The 27,932-nt window shown below is 41.1% G+C and overlaps 1 protein-coding gene across 2 annotated transcripts; it reads right to left on the bottom strand.

Annotated features, from left to right (window-relative positions):
* Positions 1–427: 427 nt before the first annotated feature.
* hnrnpl (heterogeneous nuclear ribonucleoprotein L) lies at positions 428–26,739 on the bottom strand. 2 transcript variants are annotated; one of them, XM_061248151.1, is made up of 14 exons: positions 26,533–26,737; positions 21,114–21,232; positions 19,530–19,767; positions 17,765–17,850; positions 15,702–15,798; positions 15,508–15,580; positions 9,244–9,279; positions 8,696–8,764; positions 8,283–8,563; positions 6,667–6,788; positions 6,296–6,497; positions 6,026–6,083; positions 1,460–1,567; positions 428–997 (listed from the first exon to the last, which is right to left on the bottom strand). In XM_061248151.1, exons 1-14 carry the CDS (start codon positions 26,620–26,622, stop codon positions 939–941), a joined length of 1,638 nt encoding a protein of 545 aa, XP_061104135.1. In that variant the 5' UTR covers positions 26,623–26,737; the 3' UTR covers positions 428–938. The 2 variants fall into 2 exon arrangements, with proteins under 2 accessions (XP_061104135.1, XP_061104136.1); XM_061248152.1 differs by lacking the exon at positions 9,244–9,279 and having other exon boundaries at positions 26,533–26,739.
* Positions 26,740–27,932: the final 1,193 nt, after the last annotated feature.

Raw genomic sequence — 27,932 nt, 5'->3', positions numbered from 1 at the left:
GCATATAATATATATAATATAATATATATATATATATATATATATATATAATATATATATAAATAATATATAATATATAAATAATATAATATATATATAATATATATTATATAATATATATTATATAATATATATTATATAATATATATAATATATATAATATATATAATATATATATTATATAATATATATATTATATATATAATATATATATACACATACACACACACACACACACACGCTGGAGGTTGACCTCTCTAGAGGGTTGCGGTTCTCAGGGTCTATGCATCTCAATGCCCGCAATACTCAAACTAAAGTTATGGCGTTGGCTAATACTAGGGATTAACTGCAATAAATCACTTCAAAACTTCCACGTTACTACATTGTATGTATGTCAACCTATACAAAGTCCATCACACACCATCCATCACAGTGCAGCAATTCAGATTTTATGTCAAGATCATGAGATAAATAAGTTGTGATCACAAGAAAACAACCTTTGTTATGCCGAGATCACTAGATGACGCAAAAATTCCAAAACATTATACGACTTCCATACTGAACCACCAAATTATTGTCATCAAATTATTTTTTATTTATTTCAGAACCTAAAGACAAACTACACTTCCTATTAAAGCTGATGTAGTCCTAAAGCTGATGACAGCTGAACAATTTTAAATTGAAAACAAAACATTAAAAAAAATACTGGTACAAAAGCATTTCCTCTTCTTTCTTCAGTAAAACATCGTCTTCTGTGTCAGTGTCTCACACCCTCCCATCCTGCCACAGTTGCATACTAAAGAATAAAGACAACTCAAGACTGCACAGAAACGAGGTGCGAGTGGGAAGGGATGTGTGTGTGTGCGTGTGTGCGTAAGTGTGTGTGGGGTGGGGTGGGGGGAGGCGGTTGGCAGTCGGCTGATATCCAGGGGTAAGTTTCAGTTGGCATGCTGGGCGGTGGAGAAGCAGAGCTTCAGCGTGTATGGGTATGGACCATCTGAAAAAAAAACAAAACTGCATAAATATCTTCAGTACAGACACATTGAAAAAATAAAATCCCTGACTATGGCAATTCTTGGAAGTGCAATCGCAAATATGTAAAAACAATATTTCAAATGCACCACGGAATATGCATAAAAATACAGAATATGCACACTTGTATATATTTTTTTTTATTTATTTTTTTACGATAGTAAATGGAAAAGCTTTTGAATTTCCAATTTTATGACAGACAAATCAGTACTACATAAACAGCTTTTTAAATTCAATAACCACAGTGTTAAAGTATAGGGTGTTGATCAAATGGCATTACTGTTTTGGTGAAACCCAAATTACTTTAACTCAGCGAAGGTTAGTTTAAACAGGGTCATTTTAATGGCAGTGTAGGCAGTGTTACTGCAGTCCACACTGTTAAAATGAGGCCCTTTCAAGGCTGTATGCAGGGAGACTGCATACTTACTGGGGTTCTTCATCTGGAAGTGGTTCATCATGGCCAGTGCCTCCATGGCATCGTTAATGGACTCCCACTCCAACAGTCCAGACGAGCTGCGCTCACCAGGACCCCCGCCTGCAGAGAGAGACAGACACTCCCAATTTATCTACACTGCACCAGACACAGTACATTTTACACATCAAGAAGGCACCCAGCAAAGTATAATCAATACCAACTAAACTCTTGACTATTACAATCTAAAGCTAAGTTTTGAAAAAGTGGGACATTATATATACATATAAGAATGGGAATTTGGATAACATTAACAGACCGTAGAGATATACATTTAGCCCCCCAGGATCAGGCTTCAGAGCTACTACTACAACTTCCCCATTGGGGTTCTATTAGTGTAGTAATGGTTTATTCTTTCAGTGCCCATAGAAAGTTTTTTTCTTTTTTCTTTACAGCCTCCCAAAACCCCTCTCTGCTTCTCTCTTAGCATCATTCTATTTATGACTCCATGAATGTCTGTGAGGCAACTGTGATAAGATGCATCAAGAAATCAGAAGCAATTTTAAAGCGTTGATGGAAAGAAGACTAATTGACTAATATTATTACTATTACTACACATATTGACTAATGACTAATAACGCATGAGTAGCTCTATACACAAATGTTTTATATGCCTATCAACAATGCCAGAGAAAATAAATCTGTATGATTTCAGAAATACAATGTTTGTGAGAATGATTATGACGATGGATATGGTGAGAAGTAAACCCATTAGTATTGACGTCGTTTTTGTTAAAGGAAAACTAGACTAAAACTAAACTAAGGAAAAAGACTTACATCATTAGTAAGTCTGAGCTAAGCTGAGATGTGAAACTAATTCCAGGGTTTATCATCTTATTTCTGTAATATATATTACTTTATCACCACTTCCAATTTTTCAGTCGCTATCCTGTACTGAAAATAACCATTTAAATCTATAGATTCAGACACAAGGGCCCTCGTTCTGTTAGTTTTTAGGCATGCATGCGTTTTATAATTTCATTGCTGAGAACGTTCGAGACCTCAAAATGATAAATTTCAACAATGAATTGCCCATAGACTCAACATGGGCAGACACAATGCTAACACAATGCATGAATTGTTCAAAAGTTCTTAATGGACATGAGAATAGGAGGTGTAAGCAGCCTGTGTCAGTCTCACACACTGTCTCAACTGGCAAGCACGCAATTAAGAGGAAGTTTGAATCTTGAGCAATCTGCCCAGTGGCAAGTACATATTCCTTGAAGTACAGAAGACATACAGGCCAGTAGCATTCTGTGCCAAAACAGCTTTATGGAGAGCAGGCTGACGTTAGGGCATCAATTTATTAATTTCATGCCCTTTCAGGTTCAGTGAAACGTTTCTGATAAAGTACAGTTTTTGTGATAACCACCTTCAATACATTTAGTGGGACGAGCCACGCCACGAACAGAGTTAGCCACTCTGACAAACATAATATAATAAAGCAACGTCATTGTTATAAAAATATTTGTTAATGCTTTATTTTAAAGCCTTTTAATTATGTTGTACTTACTGGGTAAATACCAGGTACCTAATTAGGTAGCCTTATTAGGCACTTCAGACTTCATTATGAGTACTATGAAATGGGCTGTAAAATGTATTTGCATAGTACTTACTAACTTTATTTCATAGTACTTTCCACTATATGTTTACATGCAGTCATATTCTGATATTATTCCCAATAGAACAATATTCCAAATAAGATGGTTCAATATTAAAACAGCATTTTTCAATGTGCTGTGGCAACCTGAGATGCCATGAGATCCAGGGGTGCCTCATAAGACTGCCAAAAAATATTGTAAAAACATTCAACGATTGTTTTAACTAATTTTTCAAGCAGAAATTTGGGAATGTGATCCGTGTTTTAGGTTCAGCATTATCTAATTAACGTAAGTGTCTGTTTCACGCACAATCACGTTCACAAATGCAACTATTTTCAATGACTATGCACCGTGGGTAAGAAAACCAAGCAAATAACTAGCCTTGCTAAATTACATTACATTACATTATTGGCATTTGGCAGACGCTCTTATCCAGAGCGACGTACAACAAAGTGCATACCCATAACCAGGGCTAAGTGCGCTGAAAGACCCTAGAGGGAAGTACAATTTCAATTGCTACCCGTACAACAAAGATAAGGACATTTTTTTTTTTTTTTTTTTTAACAAATAAACAAAGCAAAAGTGACCAAACTTAACTATCCAAATACTGCTTACCTAGCCAACTAAAAATACCGAAACACTGCGTAAATCACAAAGACAACAATTAAGGATCACAGGGAGGTAGGGAGGGATGGGGAGAGGTGCTGCTTGAAGAGGTGCGTCTTCAGTTTGCGCTTGAAGGTGGGGAGAGATTCTACAGTTCTGACCTCAACGGGGAGTTCGTTCCACCACCGTGGAGCCAGAACAGACAGTAGTCGTGAGCATGAGGTGGAGGTGCCAAGCGGCCTGTGGATGCTGAACGAAGAGGTCTGGCCGGGGTGTAGGGTCTGATGATTTTTTGTAGGTGAGCTGGGGAAGACCCCTTAACTGCTTGGAAGGCTAGCACCAATGTTTTGAATTTGATGCGAGCTATGACAGGCAGCCAGTGGAGGGAAGTAAGCAGGGGGGTGACGTGTGAGTATTTGGGAAGGTTGAAGACCAGACGAGCTGCTGCATTCTGGATAAGTTGGAGGGGTCTGATGGCGGACGCTGGGAGGCCGGCCAAGAGGGAATTGCAGTAGTCAAGGCGGGACAGAACCATCGCTTGGGACCAGGAGCTGGGTCGAGTAGGGGGTGAGAAAGGGGCGGATTCTCCATATGTTGTATAGGAAGAACCTGCATGACCGGGTCACCGCCGCAATGTTCTCGGAAAGGGACAGTCTGCTGTCCATCACCACGCCGAGGTTCCTTGCACTGGGTGATGGCGTGAGTGTGGTATCCCCGAGGGAAATGGAGAGATCCAGATGGGGAGAGGTATTAGCAGGGATGAATATCATTTCAGTCTTGCCTGGGTTGAGCTTTAGATAGTGGTTATCCAGCCAGCTCTGGATGTCCCTCAGGCAAGCAGAGATACGGGCTGAAACCTGCGTATCAGACGGCGGGAACGAGACGAAGAGTTGGGTATCGTCCGCGTAGCAGTGGTAGGATAGCCCATGTGCAGTGATCACAGGGCCGAGGGAACGAGTGTAAAGAGAAAAAAGAAGCAGGCCTAGGACTGAGCCCTGGGGAACTCCTGTGGCAAGGGGCCGAGGTGTCGATACCGTACCAGCCCAGGCAACCTGGAAGGAGCGACCAAAGAGGTAGGGCTGTGCCACAGATGCCCGTTGCTGACAGGGCGGACAGGAGGATGGAGTGATCCACAGTGTCGAAGGCAGCAGAGAGATCTAGAACAATGAGGACAGAGGAGAGGGAGGCTGCTCGTGCGGCATGGAACGACTCACTGACGGAGAGGAGTGCGGCCTCTGTCGAGCGGCCCGATCTGAAGCCAGACTGATGGGGGTTTAGCAGGTTGTTGTTAGAAAAGAAAGAAGAAAGTTGAGTAGAACCAGCTCGTTCTATGGTTTTAGAAAGAAAAGGAAGAAGAGATACCGGGCAGTAGTTCAGGATGATGAAGGGATCCAGGGTAGGCTTTTTTAGCAATGGAGTGATGTGGGCCCTCTTGAAGGATGCTGGAAAACGACAGGGAGGAGTTGACAAGGGAGGTGACAAATGGGAGAATGTCAGGTATGATAGTCTGGAGAAGAGAAGAGGGGATAGGGCACAAGTTGTAGGGCGGTGGGAGAGCAGGAGTTAAGAAACATCAGAGTCTGTAAGGGGGGAGAAAGTGGAAAAGGAAGGGATGGGCCTAGAGGGGGGGGGAGGGCACGGTATGGGGGGCGGTGGTTGTAAAGGATCTGCGGATGACTGTGACCTTCTCATCGAAAAAGTCAGCAAAGTCATCAGCAGCGAAGGAGGACTGAGGTGGAGGAGGGTGCGTTGAGGAGAGAGGAGAAAATGGAGAACAGTTTCCGGGGGTTAGAAGCGGAGTTTGAAGAAGGATTCAAGAGGGGGGAGTGAGGTGGTGACAGTGGTGGCAAAGGAAGAGGGTGAGTGGGAGTGGAGGTTACGGCGGGCTGAGGAAGTGTGGGTGGGAGGAGGGGGAGGAGGATGGGGAGGAAGAGGGAGGGAGAATGAGATGAAGTGGTGATCAGATGTATGCAGAGGGGTAAACGTGAAATCGGAGCATGAGCAGTTTCTCACAAAGACAAGGTCTAGGACATGATGATAAATGATAAATGATAATGTGACCTTCAGCCAATAAGGATCTTGCCACCAAGAAGTTTCAGGTAAAGGCCTTGTCTTTTTTGTAATGTAAATGTAAACGTGAGAATGGTGACCCACTGATAATAGGCCTACGTTCATTCAGGATGGATTATATTTGGACTTTTTTCAAGGCATCATTATATTTATGGCAATGTACACGGCTGGTAACGGTCTCATCCCTATAAACAGATATATACAGCAGACAGGGCACTGATATACAGACAGAGAGCAGACATACTCTTTCCTGTGAAGAGCTTAATGTTGGAGGGACTCTTCACTCCCAGCTCCTCGCAGATCTGAAATAAAGCAGCACAAAAAGAATCTTTAAAGTCAAACAAATAACAGACGGCCCGTCAAATGAACAGGTCTACTTCCTACAGGCATGACTTGGTCTTGTGTGCCAAAACATGTCACTCCATGCATTTCAATGTGACAGATCTCAATGGAGATTCTGGACAGGGCCCTATCTTTGAGTATATCTCTATGAAAGCATGGGACGAGGCTCTACCTGTGTGAATATCTCCACAGAAACATCAGGCTGCCCATTGAAGAAGTGCAGGACATTGCTCGGGTGCTGGATGCGATTCTTTGCTGCCTGCTCCGGAGAAGTGAATCGGTTGTTTCGGGTCCCATGGAAGTCCTTAAAGCTGCTACTGCCATCCTCCAGCTCATACGACTGACCCGGCATGATTGCCTGCTGCTTTGACACACTGCAGACAAGGCATTCAAGTGTCATCTCACACACACTACCATCAGCTTTATCCCTCTCATTTTCTTCTTGCATGTGCACATTGACACCACAGCAATTGCATAAATGCTTTATGTAACTACTTGGTGAGCACAAGGACATGGCTGTCGCAACCTAATATGAGGTCTCACCAAACGTTGAGTTTCTGTCCAAACAGAAAGCTGTTGTTGAGGTGAGTGATGGCACGGTCCACAGCATAGCAGTCACCCATTTCTACCATGGCTGCACCCGGCTTGCTCTTCATGAACTTCACCTACGGACAGCACAGATACTGAATCACATATACATTCAGCGAGCACTTTATTAGGTATTTACCTATTTTTCTGCCATATTGGCCTGCTGCAGTAGCCAATTCACTTAAGAGGTTTGATGCATTATCAGTTCAGACATGCTCTTCTGCATACCACTGTTGTAATGTGTGGTTATTTGTGTTACTGTCACCTTTGACCAAGTCTGGCCCTTCTCCACTGACCTTTCTCATTAACGAGGCTTTTTTTGCCAGCAGACCTTGTGTGAAAATCATAGGAAATCAGCAGGTCAAAACACCCAGTCTGGAACAATCATTCCATAATGCTTTACCATCGTTTTAATAAGGGACTTTAGGCTGTGATATATTGTGAATGTAGTCATGCCTAAAGGGGTTGCACACCCTTCGGTCAAGCCTACATTCACAACATACCACGACCTCTTGTGACTCAGGTATAAATCAAATATTTTCAGCCTACAAACTTCATGGAAGTTTGGTACCGATCATAGTAAATGCAAATACAAAAATGTGCTTGTATGGTGATTGCGGTGATTGTCGACTCTGGATTTGCCACTTCATTATTCAAGTGGCACTGCAAAGCTACTAATCACAAGATAGTCTAATATTTATTTTCAGAATCCTCAGGGATGAAATTTAGCTGCAACTTCCTTACATTGCTTCCTTCCTTCCATAACTGGCAAGTTGGTTACTTTTCTAAACTCTTAACAGGCTGTCTATAGTGATACACATTACCTAAATTGACCAATTGACTGCCTGTGAGGCTGCACCAAACTTTAAAATAACGTGTTATTTGAGTGGACCTAAGCTTCAAACACTTTATGCCTACTTTTACCACATTTTCATGGCCCAAATGCAATTTTCAAAATGCAGTTACAGTGAGCACCATAATTCAGTCACATTTTTTTGTTGTTCACTATTCTAGCAGTTTGAGTTTGAAAGGAAAGTAGGTTTCAGGTCATTATCTTGTTGCATGATGAAGTGCTGTCCAATAAGTTGAGGCTTTTGGTTTTATCGGAATAGATAAAATATTTCTGTAGACATTTGAATTAATAGTTCTGCTTCTTTCTGCAGTCACATTCAGCCAAACAGGCCCAAGCCATAACCCCCCACCATGTTTCACAGATGAGGTGCTATGCCTTGGATCATGGGAATTTCCTTTGTTAATCGTTGTCTCAGCTGTACACAAGACTTTGCTCCAGAACACTTGGGGCTCTTTCAGGCGCTTTTTTGCAAACTAATCTCACCTTTCTGTTCTTAAGGCTTATCAGTGGTTTGCCCTCCTGTTGGTGTAGTCTACCTATGGTAGACTGACACATCTACATTCAGGAGAGTGTTTTTGATCTGTTGGGCAGTTGTCAGACAAAACCAAAATAACGAATTGCGTCACTGTCCACAATAAATTATGGTGCTCACAGGAAATGAAAACAAGTGGGACTCCTGATACCCTATGAAAGGAAGGGCAGACACACAGGCACTGACCCTCTCCACATTGCCATAGAGGCAGAAGATGTTGAAGACACGGTCAGCGTTGATCTTGACGGGATCCAGGCCATACACCATAACAACAGGGGAGTCAGCATGGGGGCTATAGTCAGGGGGTGGGGCATGGCCATACTGAGGGCCCCCATAACGCTGGTTAGGACCTCCACGACGGGGCCCTCCCATTGGGGGACCCATGCGACGCCCCTCGTAGTGGGGTGGGGGCGGCGGGCCATAGCTCTCATCATGGTAGTGTCCATGGTAACCACCTTGTGGGCCAGCTGAAGCAGAGAAGCCAAACATGATCCATTTAGACACACAATACCACAGAGCAGCCCTCGAGGCAATATCATATTATCATTAATAAAAGATAAGACAATACTAAGCAGCAGCTGCAGTGTGCTTGGTCTTACCATATTCTGGAGGGTGGTCTCCCAGTAGTGCTGGCTGTCTCTGCCGCTTGTTTGGGTTGGCATTCAGGTCTGAGAGATTAGAAAGCGGGAGGAAGAGGAAAGGAGGGGGCAGAACATGAACACCTGAAAGGAGATACTGCAGACAAAAGCAGCACTCAAAGCTTACAACGGCTTGGAATGGCAGGAAAAAGAAAGCGGCACACTAAGGGTGGTGTGCTGACATGCATGTGGAATCCACTGATTCAGGCCATTACTGCTAACACAAAGCTTGCATTATTCAGACTACAGTGTAGGAAGCGCTACCTATCCACATCAAATACCTCTTTACTGGGACTGGTCCTTACCAGCACAAATTAACACATGACAGTTAGGAGGCACCCAGGCAGTTATAACTGAGGTTGGAGAATGAGGAGACTTAGACTGGCTCAGATACCCACAGGACAAGCCTGACACTCCAACAGCATTTAACTTCTCTGAAATGCGTTTAGTCACATGGGGATGGAGGGATGGGGTGGAGTGGAGTACCTGTAACACACACATACACACACCTTGTGTATTGCTCCAACTGCCATCTCCTTCTGCATCTGTACAGGTACATATATACACGTCAAACCAAAGGACAACACCGTCTCAGTCCAGTTCCACAACATTCCATTTGCCTACTGTGGGTATGATTGCCAAACTACCCTCAGATCAATGACAAAACTAATCAAGGCACTCTTTAGTGTGTATATATATAATATATAATATATATATTTATTAATACCTATGTTTTCCCTTCTCCCTTCACCCTCATATCTACCAGCTATTTAAATAAAGCAATTTCACATGTTGCTAGTATGCTCTTGGCCATGGCTATTCGACTGGAGCTGGATTAGGGCCATTTGGAACCTGTTGGCCATATTTACCAACCACAAAAACAAGCTGTACTGCAACATGAAGAAACCAAAACATTCCAGCTCATTACTAAAAGGTGCAAAATAGGAAATACTAAAGTTTGAAACAGAAAATGATTTAGCACCTTCCCCAAATATACACCCATTAGTTTGAGATACTAAGCAGGTCAAAGCGCACAAAAATGGTAGAAACTTTTTTTATTATTTTAAACAGTGATTGTGTGGCACATTAAGGCAATGTGATCCATGTTACTCTGTAAAAATGCTCTCTGCAGTCCAGTAAAATTTCAACTTTTAAAATACAATAGCATCATTGTCTTTACTAAAATGCAATGAAATCCCTGAACTATATAGAAAAGGGACAACAGCCATGTTGCACCAGCTGGGTAGAGTAAAATGTGAAAGATTTGTGACATTTAAAAATGTAAACGATAATACCCATACCACGAAAGGTAAAAACAGTGCTGTATCACAGTTGTCCGACACCATTTCATACTGACACAAATAATCCAAATCAGCACCACCAACACCTATGTGTTCCGCATCCAATTGAACCAACTAAATATAAACAGTTATACAGTATTCAACTTAAACAGTTCATGAAGCCAGGAGTCCAAAAATAAATAAAATAAATAAAAAAAAGTGAGTTCGTGTTTGAGAGAAAGTGTTTATTGCTTTAGTCTCTACAGAGTGGTAAGTGTCCAAAATGGAAGCCTTTAAAACCTGGTGCCCCACTTAGCAACACCCAAAACAACCAAGAGATGACTGCAAATGCTGCCTATATACAGAACCCGTATTTTTAAAATGCGGCCCATATACCCAATAGAATTGACAACTCCAGCATGTATGGCTGTATTCACGCAGTGGATAAAAATGTACAGAACAGTCGGCCTCTTAAGGACGTCAATACGAGAAGCCAAAGTTGAGTCCCCACAACCCCCAACATTTAGTATGTCCATTACCAAACCCATACCGAGAGTGGAATGCACCAGTCAAGAAGAGAGCCGCAGAGTACTTACAACACCCAATCACAGTGGAGGGGGGAGGTCACCGGATAATTCCACCCCTTTTCCAATTTAATTTCATTCCTTCATTCTCATCCTCATTTCCACACTTCAGAAAAACCACATTTATGTTCTTCTGCTCCTTTGTATTTGTTGGTGCTGTTCTTGTTGGTTTTTGGTGGTGGTTTTTAAAATAAATTTCTGCTTACCGTGCTTTGACCGCAAAGCAGACAGTTTGCACCATTTCAGAAAGACGGATGTCCTCAGACACACAATTCCAAACCTGCATCACATGGGAGGTGTTACACACGTGTCAAGACTCTTCAAACCAGACTGAGGTGTATTGAGAAACAAAAAATGTATGTTGAATCATCACAACAGAAGGGGGGAAAAGGGAAAGGGGAGGGGAGAGAAACATAACTGAACACCCGATTCCATGAACGCATGGAGGTTTGGAAAAAGCATAGTCTGTTTGTCTGCCTTTGTCAGGTGTCTGCAGCTTGTGTCTTCTTGGACTCTGCAGCTCCTTGTCTGTCTGTATGAGCCTCTGTCCCCCCAGTGGCTTGTGCAGGGACTGCAGCAGCTCCTGTGGTGTGGTGTGTGTATTCAGCAGGGTGGACAGTGCCAGCAGTGGACCCCCAGGCACCCAAAAAAAAAAGGGGCAGAACAAAGAGGACTCTGGAGCATCTCTGGTGTGAGCTGTGGTCTGGTCTTTCTCCCTTTGTCTTTGTATGTTATGTCATTAGTTCCTTTCTCAGGATGTGTGTACAAACATCCTCTGAGCTCAGGTGAAATGGCATGTGTATCAGTCAAATCCATAGCTTAGCACGGACTCCAAACCCTGCCCCGGAAAATGTGTTATGCAGAAGGAAACGGGTAGAATCTTCATAGCTCTGTTCTGTAGTAGCAGTAGGAGCAGGAGGAATGTCAGTGTAGTAATATTGCATGTGTTTGTTCTTGTGGTCCATCTGTTGTTGGTGAGTGTTGTCCTTGCAGACTTGGTGTTGAGTGGTGTTGATAGCAGGATGTCTGTCCCCCATAGTTCCGATGTCGTTGGTAGTAGCTGGTGTTGTTGCAGGTTCTGTATTCTGAATTGCCTGTATGTGTGTCACAGCTAGGCTGTGAGGAGCAACTGTACTTTCACAGGAGTTGTCGCGGAAACGATTCCCGATGGTGGACAACACAAATTAAGCGCACACTACAGGTCAGCTAATGAAGCCAATCCAAGGCCATTCCACAAACTACTGGTTGAAATAAGCAACTGAATCGATCACTTCAAATATGCATTAATTTAATCAGTTTCTGGCTTTAATATGGTGAGCACAAGACATTGGGAATAAATAAGACCGGGCTTATTGGGCTATGCAACACTGACAGTAGTGCTGAGCGATTAGTAGCTTTTGAGCTGTTTGATTTCATGGTTTAATTACAATTATTTATTTATTTTACAATAAGGAATACCATTAAATAACAATTGCATTATTTCTGAATATTTGTTCTTTAAATGTTAAACATATAACAGCTTTAAAACTCCCAAAGAATGTTCAAAGGTTCCAATTTCATGACTGCATTACCCCCCCCTTTCTGATGTCCCTCTTGTCTAACACCCCCCCCCCCACCCCCAGTGCCAGTTACGATTCTTTTTGTTTAGAACAGCCCTTCATGTGTATTTTACTAGTTATGGATCTGATGCTTGTGGAAGAACCTATGCATCTGAAAGTCGCTTTGGATTAAAAGCGTCTGCCAAATGACTAAAAAGTAAATATTTAAGATGTAAATATTACAGCAAATCACTTGCATAAATTATCACTTAGGTCTTTAAAAATAGGTGGATTTCAGGCATGTACATTTGGTCTTAAAAACAAAATAGAGGTGTGCACATTCCATTTATGTATTGACTTAATTTATCAATCTTTTTACTTTGAGCAACAGATCGGCTCTTTGGCAGTCACGCAGCCAGTGGCATCAAAAGTTAACAGCCACATAAGTTCTATGTTCCTCTGGAGACACATTAGCAAATTCACCAGTAACCTTGCCAAAATCATTAAAACTAAGACGAATATGGCATTTTGTTATAAAATGTATATAGGCTATGTGTTGCTGGTTCAGTCGCACAGTAACCTACATATGCAGTCCCCTCCAAAAGTATTGGAACAAGGTCAATTCCCATTGTCTTTGCAATACACCAAATACATTTGGGGTTGCGATAAGATGAACACGAAACAAGAGTTCAGAATTTCAGCTTTTATTTCCTGGTATCCACAACAAGATGCATTAAACTACTTAGAACATGGAACATTTGGTGTCAGACCACCCAATTTTTACGTTAGCAAAAGTATTGGACCAGAGGGTATTTAAGTCAATGAAAGTAAACAATATACGGTCGCATATCCCTTGTTGCAACAACTGCATCAAGCCTGCAACCTACTGACATCACCAAACTGTTGCATTCTTATTTTGTGAGGCTTTTCCAGGCTTTTACTGCAGCCTCTTTCAATTGTTGTTTCGGGTGGTTTTGCCCTTCAATCTCTTCTTTGGAAGGTGAAATGCATGCCCAACGGGTTAAAGTCTGGTGATTGACTTGACTAGTCAAAAATCCTCCACTTCCTCTCCCTAATGAAGTCCTTTGTTGTGTTGGCTGTGTTTTGGGTTGTTGTCTTGTTACAGGATGAAGTCCATCTCAATTAGTTTGGATGCATTTCTCTAAGCTGGCAGACAGAATATTTTTGTAGACTTCATGAATTAAATAAAGCGACTCGTTCATCTGAACGTCCATCATCAATTAGAGCCCACCCCAGAAGCAGCCATACAAGCCCAAGCCATGACACTTCCTCCACCGTGCTTCACAGATGAGCTTGTATGTTTTGGATCATGAGCAGATCCCTTCTTTCTCCACACCTTGGCCTTTCCATCACTGACAGACGTACATCTTGATCTCATTAGTCTCTTTGTTCCAGAACTTTTGTGGCTCATCTCTGTACTTCTTTGCAAATTGTAATCTCGCATCCCGATTCTTACTACTGATGAGTGGTTTGCATCTTGTGGTATAGCCTCTATATTGCTGCTCTCAAAGTCTTCGAACAGTTGATTGAGATACAATCACCCCTGCCCTGAGGAGATTGTTTGTGATGTCACTGACTGATGTTTTGGGATTTTTCTTCACGGCTCACAATGATTCCATCAACTGCGGTTTTCCTTGGTTGACCGGTTTGAAGTCTGTTGCGCAGTATACCAGCAGTTTCTTTCCGTTTCAGGACATTCCAAGTTGTTGTTCCAGGTATCCCCAATGCTTGTGAAATGGCTCGGATAAATTTTCCCTGTTTTCTAAGCTTCAAAATGGCTTGCCTTTCTCCAAAAGCATTCTCCCACAGCTTTCTGGTCTTCATGTTGGTTTATCATTTCTCACACAAATGCAGTATTCACAGGCAAAAGCCAAGGCTAAAACCAAGAGTAGACATTCAGAACTATTTATTGATTCAATCAAATCAAATTAATAGGACACATCTGGGCAAGCCAAGATGCAAGAAACATCTGTCAGTCACACGTTCCAATACCTAAAAATTGGGTGGTCTGATAAACAACTTATGATTTTTGTAATAAATCTCGATAAAAATACAAGAAAATAAAAGCTGAAATTCGGATCTCATCTCATGTACATCTTTTGATCTCAAACTCAACTGTCTTCATATAGCAAAAAACTAAGGAATTTACCTTGCTGTTCCAATAATCTGCAGGGGACTGTATCTCTTTGGTCCAGTTGCAATTTATTTGTGTCATGCAAGTAACAAAAACCTTTGGTATCAGTGATGTTCGAACTGGCCCAATGGGTCGTTTTTGCAATGCTTTCTGTGCAAATTGTGAGTTGAGTAGCCACCATAGAACAGATCAGAATTCAGTGGTAAACCTTACAAAAACTAAAAACCCCATTTATCCACCAAACTGAGACAATTCAAATAAACAAACAGACCTTAGATAAATGATTTAAACACAAATGTTGGCTAAACGCTCAGCACTAACTGACGTATGTCTACAAATTAAAACTAATATGAATGCCAACTGCTGCAACTTAAACCAGCTTTTCCAACCATGAACTGAAGACTTTACAATCTAAATCCAAATTACTGGAATACCCATCTATAAATATTAAGCATCAGAAGGAGTACATGAAGTATATGTGTTCTGTCTCACGCAGAGCCCAGAGTGTCAAACTCCCACTGTGAGCTACCTGCTTTGTGTACCTAAACCCCAGTCGCTGCACACAGGTGAGGAAATATAGCATTGCATATGCAGACCGCCACTATATATGGCAGACTGCACTGATAAGCAAACTAGATAATAACTGTGCCCCAAAGAGGTGAATAAGTGAACATGCAGACCTGGGTGAGCACCAGCTGTGTGCATGCAGAGGACAGGGCCAATATGTGATGCCCTGAAACAATGAGCGCATAGGAGGGGGGCCTGCATGTGACAGACTGCTGCCCTGCGGTTGCTCCTCACACCCTTGCCGTGTGTCAGTGCAGCACTGCGGTGTGCCATTAGAAAGGACAGGAACCAGCACCATGCGACCTGCGCAGATGTAATGCCTGTGAGACAGCACTTAGGCTTGCCTTGACACGATACCCATGGCAGGGTTAGTTGGCTGGACCAGGCCCATCAAGGTTTAAACCCTTATTCAGGGCAGGGTACAACTGAACTACCCACGTTAAGTGCCCTCTGCCTGTCCACTTTAACCCCCGCCAACACCCCGCCCCCCAACCCTAACTCCGAACAGGGCTGGTTGCAACTAAGCCAGGAGCCCTAGCTGTGATCAGAGGCATTACCCCCAGAGGTCTGCCCCCCTCCCACCCCTCACAGTGCCAGTAAGGGCGCAGAAGAATAGGGGAAAAGGTGGCAGGCAGGCAGCTCCTGTTACCTTGGTTACTCAGGTTCGGATTGGTGTAGTCCCAGGTGTCCTGGTCATTCTTGAAGACATTTAGACGTGTCGGCTAAGTGAATGAAATGGAAACCATTAGCCCCTTTTACCTTGCCATTAGTCACTTAATCCCACAGTTAGTCCGTTACACCAACAGTATTCTCATACAGAAAAAGTTGCTCTGTAAGACTCACCTTGGCATACTCGATCTTCAGGGTGCAGCAACCAGAGTAGATATCAGCTCCATTAAGAGAGGCCTTGGCTCTCTGCGCACTCTGCACGGAGTCAAATGTTTGTGAAGTCAAGGACACAATGGCAATAATGTACTTGTCTCATCCATATCAATCACAGGAAAAGATCTACGGGCCATATACGGTTTGACCACAGCACAGGATCTATGACAACACCTAAACAACATACCAATGTACAGTTGAACAATTTGTGTACCAAAGGATGAGGGGAAAGCAGTGATCATAAAAATAAGAGAAACCGGTACAAATTCATCAGTTAAAAAAATAAAAATAAGAAGTTTACCTAGAAATGCAAGAAAAGCATGTCTGCATGCTGGAGTACCCGACAAAATTGAACTCCTTCATAATCCGCAATATGACACATTTCCCCACGATACAGGACCTTTTTGAACAAGGATGCCAGATTTAAGGTCACAGATTGTAAAGTCAACAAGCACTGTGAAAATGTCCATGACTCAATTCTTGCACAAAAGGTTTGCCACAATGAACTATCCTTATGAGGTTATATTAAGTTATTCTGAGAAAATGTTATAAACGGTTTGTATGAAGAAAGGTAGCAATAAGAGAGGGTCCTTTTAACCATTGAGCCATTTTCAACAGCTAAATTCTTTAGTCGGTTCATTTAATGGGTCATCCCATGTCAAATCAGACAGAATCAGGGAAGTGGATGCAGCACAGTCTCAGATTTTGATCAAAGTTTGTCTATATAACTCAAAACTAAGGCCTATAAAATATTTTGGTTTAATTCAACTGTTTCCTTGATACCTTTTTATTTTTACACTCAAAAACATCTGAGAAGCCATGTTTGGGCATTAATATCTTGAAGTATTATTCCTAGGCTCACCAAACTTTGTAGGATGGAAGACAAACATGTTCTCAGTATGACTGAACCATTAAAAGCTTGTACTGCATGCCTATTGAATTTCTGAGGCCCTAGATTTGGGGGGGGGGAAAAAAGTGCCAAGTCCTAAACAAGAGTGATATTTAGTACAACAAACCCACATGTTTGCACCAATATCATAATTTTTTCTGCAAATACAATCTTTTATTAATTTTGGGCCAATATTTGAGGTCTTTAACACCAATGGACATTAACATATTATGAATAAAAAAAGGTGCAGTAGTATATTTCAGTCATTTTCATAGGACCAAAATGGTATGTGGGGCAGCAATAAGGAACAAAAATATACATGGACATTGCTTGATGTATGGTTCAGGTATTTTACCTATGGTAGAAAAATGTCCATTTCAGGACAAAAAAGTTTTTGTCTCAGTATCACCATGATTAGGACAATTACCAACTCCTGGGTGGTAAATTGCTGTCCGTTTCACGTCGTAGCACCACCCTGTTGTGCAATTATTTCCCAATAACTCCTTCATAGGGTATTATCCCTTACATATATAGCTTTCTAACATGCACTGTAAAATTACATGTAAAAACACATCCAACCTTTTATGTATAAACCCAATTAGATACAGTACTCCCACAGGAGCTTCAGAGGGCCCTCTATTCTAAATTAACATGCTGAGAGCATGTTTATTCTTTCATTCTTACAATCCCTATAATAGAGGAATAATCAGAAGCTAGCTCGCCAGCTAATTAAACTGGTCAGGATAATACGAACGGTTGGCTTGCCATCTTGCATCAAGTCCGTTAGAGCAATGTAATTTGGCTAGCTAACCATCTGACTATTGAAGTGTTCACCCAGGTAGGTGCTACAACGTTGGTGGTGGTATGGGGGGTTTCCACATCACTGACAACCACAAAACAAAGCATACTAAGGAATACTAGGGGATGAAATGCCATGTTCCTATAGATTCCTAGGAATACAAATGACAAATTCCTAAGTTTTCTCCAGATTCAAGACATTTTATTTTCCCTGACCTTTCCAGATTTTTCCATTATTGTGGAAACCCCATCATAGGCCTTTAGTCTTTGCCTAGGACTTCCATTGCCAGGTGCAATGAATGAAAGAGTGCATGAAAATAATGAAGTGAAAGGATATTCAACCATGGCCTGCACACCATTCTTCCTGAAGATGACAATCCTTTGGACAGGACCACAGTTGTTACAGATGGTGTACAGCACATCCTGCAGGTAGAAAAATGTCAGTTATCACAACAAAAGGCATGGGCTGGATTAAAATCTGAATGCTATTCTTTCTTTCTTATGTCCCTTCCCAAGGGGGGAATTCTACTCCCTTGCTCCCTAATTTTTCCTCCCTCCTGGGTATAAAATGCATGCTTCCATCTAGAAGCAAAATTCCACAACGCGAGGCTCCACATGTGAAAGAGGAGCAAGTCATTGCGCAGTCAAATGAAGCAATATTTTTGTAGGGTGAGTTTGGAAGTTTTGTGAATCGTCAACTTCAGCCTACACGTGTTTGTTTTTGAATGAAGTTTATAAAAATCTCCAGGACTCAACATACAGCTTTGATAGGAATAATATTATGACCCAAGTTAAAACATCTTTGTATAGCAAGCATATAGCCGCATACCTGTACTTTTGTTACATTACCAAAAACCTACTAAATCACAATCAGGCATGATAGTCAGGAGTAAACGGTCTACAGTTCGTAACCATTCGATCAGTTGGATTCCACTCACAAGAATGACAGATCTAAAGAAGCTTAATGGATTTACAAAGTTTAAGCAAAATTGGAAGGGTCACCAATGGTAGATTTTTCAGGGCATGACCCAGTATAAAACATGCAGAGAAAGCGATGCCCATAGTGTCAATGGTACTATAACGGTACATTCTACAGACAAAGTTGTATGCACACAATGCTATTTTCAGTCTTGGGCTAACTAAATACAGAGTATTCTGAGTACCATGGGGTCACTACATGGAGAAGTGCCCAATTTCCAAAATGCCCAGTACACCGTCAACCTTAGACACAGCCGGCAGTGAGATTTGTCTAGCCTACCGTACGCCTACGAATTTGTGAGCATTTTAAGCATAGCCTATTGCCAAATGCTGGGAGAAACAATGTGTGCAATTCAATCCACAAGTCTATGAATACATTTTAGCCTCCTAGCAAGTATTTATTCCAAGCATAGGCGGAGTATGACCTGGAAGCAGGGGGGGACAATATATGGGCAATTCTTATTATGGATGTAACATTTGGACACAAAATGACAAACAAAATTACACTTTTCACATGATAAAAAAATGCATATCATAGCACACACTTGGCTGAGAGGAAGGGCCAAAAACATAATTACAAAAATACTCAGCCAGAAAAAAAAATTGACAACTTGAGTTATGGATGTGACAAAAAAAAAATGTAGTGGAGACCATACCCTGAATTTTAAAGTCTAATGTAGAAAGTTTGATATCCATTTATTGCCATGGCTGAGTACGCATGGTGTGCACAGTTTTGTCATAGGAATTAGGCAGCATGAAATTCACCTGCTAATGTAGTTTGTATGTAGCCAGTTCAAGTAATCAAACAATACATTATTGTTGCTTATTGATTTCAGCAGATGGACACACCAGGCAAGCAAAACACTTCAGTTATTCCTTCTTTGGTGAATTGTTAGACTATATACAATAGCCTATAATGTTTTGGACAATATTTTTTCTAGATTTGCACAATAAGTCATCACATAGTGGCCTGAAAATTAGCATTTTGATTTTGGAGAAAAGCTGTGATACGAACATGAGATGATCAATTTCAAGTGATAAAAGGTCATTGTTGCTAAAAGTGCTTTGCAAAAAGTCGTCGATTCAATTTCCCAAATCGTTCAGCCCTAGTCATGGGGAGTTACCGTGGTGATAGGGTAGATGGGATTCATGATTGTGAGGAGTAGCACATTGTTGACACTCCGGGAGTCATCAGGGTCTCCAGGACGAGATATCTTCTGGCTAGTGGAGTAGTTGACGAAAGCAGGGTGTCCAGCAATGTAGATCTGATTGTCTGAGGCATAATTCACCGCACTGCAGGAACCATTCATGTCTTCATACTCCACCAGAGCCTGCCGCTTTTTTGGCATCACAACTACATAGCTGTGGAGAGATGAAATGATGAATAATTTAATCTGCACACTATACTACTTTTTCAGCCTAATGGGCTATTTATACTGTAACTTTTGTAGTTTAAAGTGGAAGAGTAGAAGACATAGTTTAAATCATGAATCAAGTACTTCTGGAATGTCGAAAAGACCTCATGCTTCTACTGTACTAACATTCGTAGAAACAGACCAGAACCTATACCCCCTGACACCACAGATGAGTTCTGCAAACACAGTGCAGGAGAATGAAAGTGACACCACGTTTATATATAAAAATAACTAAATGAAAGATTTCAGTTAAGTATTCAGACCCTTTCCAAAGTATAAATAAGACTTAAAAGGTATTTGCCAAAAATTGGTTTGTATGCCCGCCTAACTGCACACAGGTGGCTTCTTCATGGTTGAATGCTAAGGGAAGTAACTGCAAAAACTCCTGAGAGTTGGGCCAATACATTTTCAGGTTGACAAACATGTTGACGATGCTGGAAAAAGTATAAAATTACCGGTGATCCTTTAAAGGAGCGGGGGTTAGTATTTTACTCAAAAAAGCAACATCATGCAATTGCATTATTCTATGCACATTAAAATTACGATACAAAAATATATATAGCCTACACTTCACGGATTCGATTTGCAGTCAAACATTCAGCTTATAGCAAAAGGGTACATCTTTGGGAAAAGTTATGTAGAGTTCATATCTGGCCTCAGAAAACATGCATTACATTCATTTGAGATATTTGACCCTAAAAATCCACTTTTTCACTAGGGACCAATTTTATTTGATTTACTCTTGGATTGATGTGTACTAATGCCACTTGTAATTGTATATAAAAATAATACAAACTGTCAGTTGACAAGTTACCCAAACTACAGAATTGGTCATTTTGTAATGGGCGTGAAAAATTGTTTGGAGTTCCCTCATCATTATCTACCAACACATAGAATAAGGGAGGTGCTGTGGTGCAAGAATGGCCTGGTGGCTAAATCCTTAGCTGAAGGATGAAGGAAAGGAAGATTATGATCATTTGACCATTTAGACATTTGCTTACCTGAAGTAAATCTCAACTACGTAAACAAATTTACTAGTATGCCACGGCCAAACCACCAATTGTAGCAAGATAAAGTGAATCAAAACTCACTTAAGTTCACACTTAAAAAGTTGGTCACAAACTGAGGAAAGTCCACGCATCAGACAAATGTATTGACTCATTGATCAAAAAATGAACAGATTTTCTCTAAATTTTAAAATCATAATAAATCATTTTCAAATCATGAAATTTTATTCTTTTAGACCAGGTTTGAAAGATTGAAGGGGTAAACCCGGAAGCACACAAAAGGTACCTGATCGTCCCAAATTCCTGTAGCGCCTCAACCAGGTCAGCCTCAGTAATGCCATCCACAAGCCCCCGTACATGCACCACAGGGGAGGGCAGCGTCTTATGCGGATCCTCATAGCCCTCCTGCAGAGAGACAAAGCAAGTTATATAAACATCCATGCCACTACTGCCACAATACAGACATGGACATTCAGAAAATAACGAGACATGAATACTCTCAACCATTTAGGTCTAGCATAGGATGCTTTACTGCAGTGTTCGGCTGCATCCAGGGCTTCAGACTGAGAGTAAACATTTTTCTTGACAGTGCAAGTCATAAAAAATAAATAAAATAAATAAAATTAAAAAATTGCTTTTGTCCAAAATTATGCAACCTGGGGGGTTGTTTGTCAATTTGAGACTGGATAACGCAAATTCCTCAACTTCTTTATAATAAATTTAAAAAACTTGATGCAGCAGACAGTCTACAGCAAGAGATGTACAGTCCACATCTAAAAATATTTCCTAACTGAATATTGAATGAATCAGTGCGGACAAGTTTCAGTCTCAATGTTTCAGCCATCAACTGCTGTTTTCCATGGTCCTGTTTGATGTCTGTTGCTCAGTATATCAGCGGTTTCTTTCTTTTTCAGGACACTCCAAGTTGTATCGTTGTACAAGCTCTGACCGATTTCCCCTCTTCTAAGCTTCAAAATGGCTTGCTTTCCGCCCAGACAGCCCTCCACAAGTTAGTGAACTTTATAAAATGTTGCTTGTAAGATTACATCCCTGTCCAGCTTTGTATGCGAATATTGAGCCCTGCTGAAAAAACAGCTTAAGCTAGGTTTTGAAACAGCTGGTAGCTGGTTGACCAGTTAGACCAGCTCCATACACAACAGTTTGACCAGCTCAAGCCATGTTTTGAAATAGCTGGGTAGCTGGTATCCCAAGCTTTTAAACCATGTGACAGCCAACATCAGCTAGTTGCGTAACAAACATGTGCGTATTTTAAGTTAATGTTTGTACTGATGAGCTAATGTTAACAAGATCCACGTCTCTAAAACGCTAGTTCCAAAAATATGGCAGTACAGACCAGGTCCACCCGGCACCACATGTTTACGAGACTGCCAAACACGCTTTTAGAGCGAGAACAGCACACTTAAATTAGCAAACAACAATTGGACAACTTTTATGTAGCATGGCAGTGTCAATAGCATGTTGCATTTCCTAAAAGTATGGAATACATTTAACATAATGACCATGACAACACTAGATATGAGCAATCAATCATGTGAAATTCTAACATCCAACACTCGATATCATCATTCTCCCCGATTTGTTTCATCCACATACAGGAGTTTAATCACTTTAATATTCAGGGATTTATGCAATTATGAATACAATTAAAAAACACATTATTCCAGCCCAAATGTGCGAATACGTTAGGCTACACCAGAAACTGACCACATGTAACTGTTTGATTAAATATAAAATACATAAAATAGCACAGAAAGAAACTATTTACCAAAAATTATGGAGCTCACTGCCTGTATAAAAACTGATGACATTCCTCTAAGGTGAAACCAAAACGGATACAAAATGGATTTGTAAAAACAAAATATATTTTCACCATTTGCTAGATATTTTTCTCCACTTTCTATCTTGCACACATTGCACACACTTGCAACTCAGTCAAACTTAGGGCTGCAATTAATGACTATTTTGATAATCTATCGATTATTGAAACAATTATTCAACTATTCGGATTATGGATCGCACAATTACTCAATGGCTAATTTAGCTATCAGCTTTTAAATTTAGTTTGAGGTTCAGGTTTAGGCAAGTGCTAAACAATAAAGACAATAAAGATGAATACTTAATTCGAAAATGAACTTTCTTTTGTGTGAGCAGGAACATGTGAATAATAGGTTGTTATACCGCGGCTTGGTTAAATATTTGTTTCCGATTGGCTGGAGGGGTGGGCATTATTTCCAGGCAAATGCAAAAAAGAAAGGATTCTCCAAAACCTTGTCTTTTCAGCATGCATGGATACTATAATCAGTATGACAGATAACCTGCTGGTCTGAAAAAAACCTGATAAAAACTGGTCTGTCAAAAACCTGTCTTGACGAGACCAAGCGATATGACCAAATAATGTTTCCCATCAAAGAAATTCTCACCCACCAAAACGAGAGCAAAAATCTAAACGGCTGGTCTCCCATATAGCTTGTTTAAGATGTCGTTTTTAATCAGTTTTATTCCATATACCTTTAAAAACAGTTTGGCGTCAACAAATGAATACGATGTGCTATGTTGTCTACGATGGCCATGGTGCTTACATTAAGAGGTAAATTAACATTAACTGAGATGAACACTGCATAGTTAACATCAGCTAAACTCTAGACAGTGACAGGGGGTTACGTTGTGGCGGTGTAAGTGGATGTATATAGTTACATAGCTACATTTCTTTCAAACTAATGGGCAACATTTTAAAACAGCGTTATTTTAATGATTTATCCAGACTGTGCAGATAGCAATGTGTTTAGCGAACACTAATTGCCATTAGCTAAATTCCATTTAGTTAGCAAGGATCTAGCTATATCCTGCACATGTATAACTATAATAGGCTTTTCTCAAAAGAATAAAATCTACGTGCACCTGGCGGTCGAGCTGCACGTTCACGCCTGTTTTCCGTTCTGGTTCCTCAGTGGTGGAATGACCTGCCTACCACTGTCAGAACAGCAGAATCCCTCCCCCTATTTCGACGCAGACTCAAAACCCACCTTTTCAAACTCTACCTTAGTCCTCCCTCCTGATTTCCCCTGCACCTCCTTTCTGATATCCCTATCCTTGTCTAACGCCCCCCCCCCCCCACCAAAAAAAAAAAAAAAAAAATTCTGATGTTTAGAACAGCATTCTAAACAGCATGTATGTCGCTAGTTTCTGGATGTGATGCTCTGACTTATGGTAGAACCTATGCACTTGTAAGTCACTGCATACACATCAAAATGTTCAGCCTATCATCCTGATTTTCACAATGTTAACAACATTTGGGTTGTACTTAATACCTTGAATTATGAGCATTTGTTTGAGAACAGCTTTCTTCACACTCTAGTCTCACTCCAACAGACATCCTGCAGTTCAGCAAATTCACATAATTTATGGAAATTAGCTGTGTGCTAATTGATGCCTCAATGTTTTGTTCCTAGAGTGGTGACAGGTGGAATTAAACTAAAAAAACTGACATTATTTGCTCAATTATGACACTACATACATCAGAGGTGTCCAATCATATCCTAAAAGGGCCAGTGTGGGTGCAGGTTTTTGTTTTAACCCAGCAGTAACACACCTGATTATACTAATGAACTAATCGTGGTCTTTAATCAAGACCTTGATGAGTAGAATCGGCTGTCTTAGTCCTGTGCTAAAACAACAACCTGCACACATACCGGCCCTTTTTAGATAAGATTGGACACTCCTGACATACATAATACATTGAAATGTTCAGCATTTCATACTCTAATAGTTATTGTTTGAGCAGTTTCGAAGTTTGAGGTTTTGCTGAAATTAATCATGTTTGCTCGTGTCATATTGCTATCCATTTTGCCTGGCCATTCAATTGAACACGACAGATGTGCCTGGCAGGGCTTATATAGGTGAGCAACAGCTAAGTCAGTAAAGCGGAAGTTTGAGTGTACCCCGTATTGCATAAAGTGTATGGACGGTGTGTATGGAAGGCGTCTTTGAGCACATTTGGAATTACCATTGAACTGCATGTCCAATGGGAACTACTCGTAGGATTCCGTTGTGCATCGATTACACCTGATTTAGGATTATTTTGTTTGTTTCTGTTATGGTTGTAAATAAATGCATAATGTAGCAATACATAAACTGAGAACACACCTCAGCTGGACTGAAGCGCTTTCATATGCGGCATTGGAAAGCCATTACAGTCGCCGTGCATCACTACAAGCCTTCAAAATCGTAACGGAACATGAAAAAAATAAAAATAAATCCAGAATAACAGATTGAAAAAGGTTAGTAGTTGGCAATGCGTATGGGGCTCTTTTTTTAACCATCAGACGATTGAATCGACTATCGGCAATCACCATCACTGGGGGGTGGGGAAATAAAGGTTTGGGGATGATTCAACAAACCTGCAAGGTAGTATCGAAGTTTCGCTTTGTTTGGAGGCTAGTCACTTGACATCTATGACCAGTCACCATGCACTGAAGTCACATCAGCTGCCTCATCACAGATGCATTTCGCATAGTTACAAATCATACATTCGCTTCTTTGCTAGAATATAAAACGCAAAATGTGTTTTGGGGGCAATGCGACAGACTTTGATAGAGCAGGTCGTGGGTAGTTACAAGCTATATGCAATAGAAAATAAACACAATAGTGCTTCAAGGGTTTTCTGCAACCATTTAGTGCGCATGCACGATAATGACTATTGGGGCTTCTTACAGTTACACGAAGCAAAGAAACATTTGCTGACAAATCTACAACTTTTCAAAAGACATTTACTTGAATCACTACATTGGCGGCAAATTCAATATATTGGGTTATTTATTTTCTCGCAAGCTTAATATCAACTAGCTATCTCGGTCAAAAACGTGCTAGTTATGCATGGCCTAAGTTAGTTAATGCTAGCTAAGTATCAAGATTGTATTTCTATCATTATAGGTGGCGATCTTCCGTTATGCATCGCTGATTTCATTTTTGAACAATTTAGTGAGCCAATCTAGTAAACTTAACCAGCAACCAATATCTTTACGCAGTACAATGCAAATTGGGAAACAGCTGGCGTAATGTTAACGTTAGCTAGAATACTTCTGGGTAAGGTTAAGTTAATTCTGTTGGCAAAAATCCACGAAAACCAGACAATGACCATGTAGCTGGTTAGCCAAATTGGTATCGTTAGTTAGCTAGCTAGCTAGCTAGCTGTTTTGTGGCAATCTTTAACACAGGAAAGCAGCATGAGCTAGCCTAGCTAGAAAGTCAGCGTCAGTTATAGCTAGCTAAATTTCTTGTGGTTACTCGTCGGAATGTTCGGCGGCGATGCAGCTAACGTTAATTTCCAATTAATTAAATTGTAAAACAGCTTGTGATGTGCGTTACAGAGGGAAATGAATGAAAGGCCGTTATGCATTCACATTGGCGAACTCTCCGGCCTCAATTATGTGCCTTGTTGGCTAACGGTAGCGACGTTGCAGAGATGGCTATCGTTAGCCAATTAACGTTACGTTAGCTAGCTCCCCAACTAAATTAGCGAAAGAGCTAGCTAGCAAATTTAGCTAGGTTATTTCGCGCTAACGTTAGCCAATTCATCTTGGTCAATTAACAGCAAACAATTTAGTAACACATGTAGCTAACGTTGGCTAATTCATAAGCAAACGTTTAAATACACAGTCACGACTAAGTTGCGCATATTATATTACCGTAGCCATTCCTCCGTCGTTATTTTCGGTTTTCTGTCTTTTAGTTGCCCTGCCTCCCTCGCTGTAGTAACGACCGGCCGGTGCAGCCATGTTGTCCAGGTTAAAAAGGTTCTAAAAGCGATGACGGTGAAATGAGGTCGACGGAAAACCATTGAACTGTAATATAACTGGAAGGGAAACCAAACGGCACGTTTGCCATTGCCCACAGTTTTTCTCTGATTGGCCAACGTGACATGTCACGTGAACAAGGTCATAGATCCAGTCCAATAGTATGTTCATGCAGTACCCATAGCAGTGCCTACCCACTGAACTCTATGATATACTCTATGGCAGTACCGGAACGCGGTCTTAGCATCGCATTTCTACGACCCTAGTTTTCGCGACAGCGCCACCTAGCAAAGTGGATAACCGCAAAAGTGCAGTTTTCCACCCAAATACCCAAATACTACTTTCTGTCTAACTACTTAATAGTTTGAACGGTTTATTCCACCCAAATACTACTTTCTAACTACTAGTTATAAAGGTTTATTCCACCCACATATTACTTTCTGTCTAACTACTTTATAGTTTTAAAGGTTTATTCCACCCAAATACTACTATCTGTCTAACTAAGTTTTAAAGCTTTATTCCACCCACTTACTAGTTTCTTTCTAAGTACTTAATTTTAAAGGTTTATTCCACCCAAATTCTGTCTTGTAATTCAACTTGGTTGCTAAGAGTTGCATGTTGGGCAATTTATGTAATTTGCATAATTAGGTCATTATCCATTAAATAGATGGATCTATGTGCTATGGCCTTTGCAGTCACTAGATCTTAACCAGATATTTGAACGGTTGGAGAGAGGAAACACAACAGGGTGACTCATGGGGTAGATTCAAAATTTTATATATATATATTGTAGAGAAACCGCTTTTACCACTGGCCAGGGGCTGTGGCAGTTCCGGGTGATGCCCTTCGGCCACTGCCACATTTGAACGGTTGATGGAGCGGGTGCTAGCAGCTGTCCCTCGTAGTCGCTGTGTTGTGTACCTGGACGACCTCCTGGTACACGCTAGCGATTTCCAACAAGCCCTTGCTAATTTAAGATAGATAAGATAAGATAAGATAAGATACACTTTTATTGAACCCCGTGGGGTACTTTGTCCTCTGCATTTGACCCATCCTAGTTACCTAGGAGCAGTGGGCAGCCACAGTGCAGCACCCGGGGAGCAATGTGGGGTTAAGGGCCTTGCTCAAGGGTCCAACGGCTGTGCAGATCATTTTTATTGTGGCTTCGAACCACTGGGATTCAAACCACTGACGTTGTGGCTCCCAGTCATGTACCTTAACCACTACGCTACAAGCCGCCCCAGACGTGCTAGCCGCAATTCGCCAGGCGGGGTTGCGTTTGAACCCTAAGT

This window comes from Conger conger, chromosome 7 (genome assembly GCF_963514075.1).
Source record: "Conger conger chromosome 7, fConCon1.1, whole genome shotgun sequence".
Lineage (NCBI taxonomy): Eukaryota > Metazoa > Chordata > Actinopteri > Anguilliformes > Congridae > Conger > Conger conger.
Note: the sequence above shows the minus strand (reverse complement) of the source record. Positions and strands in the feature narration are given on the sequence as shown.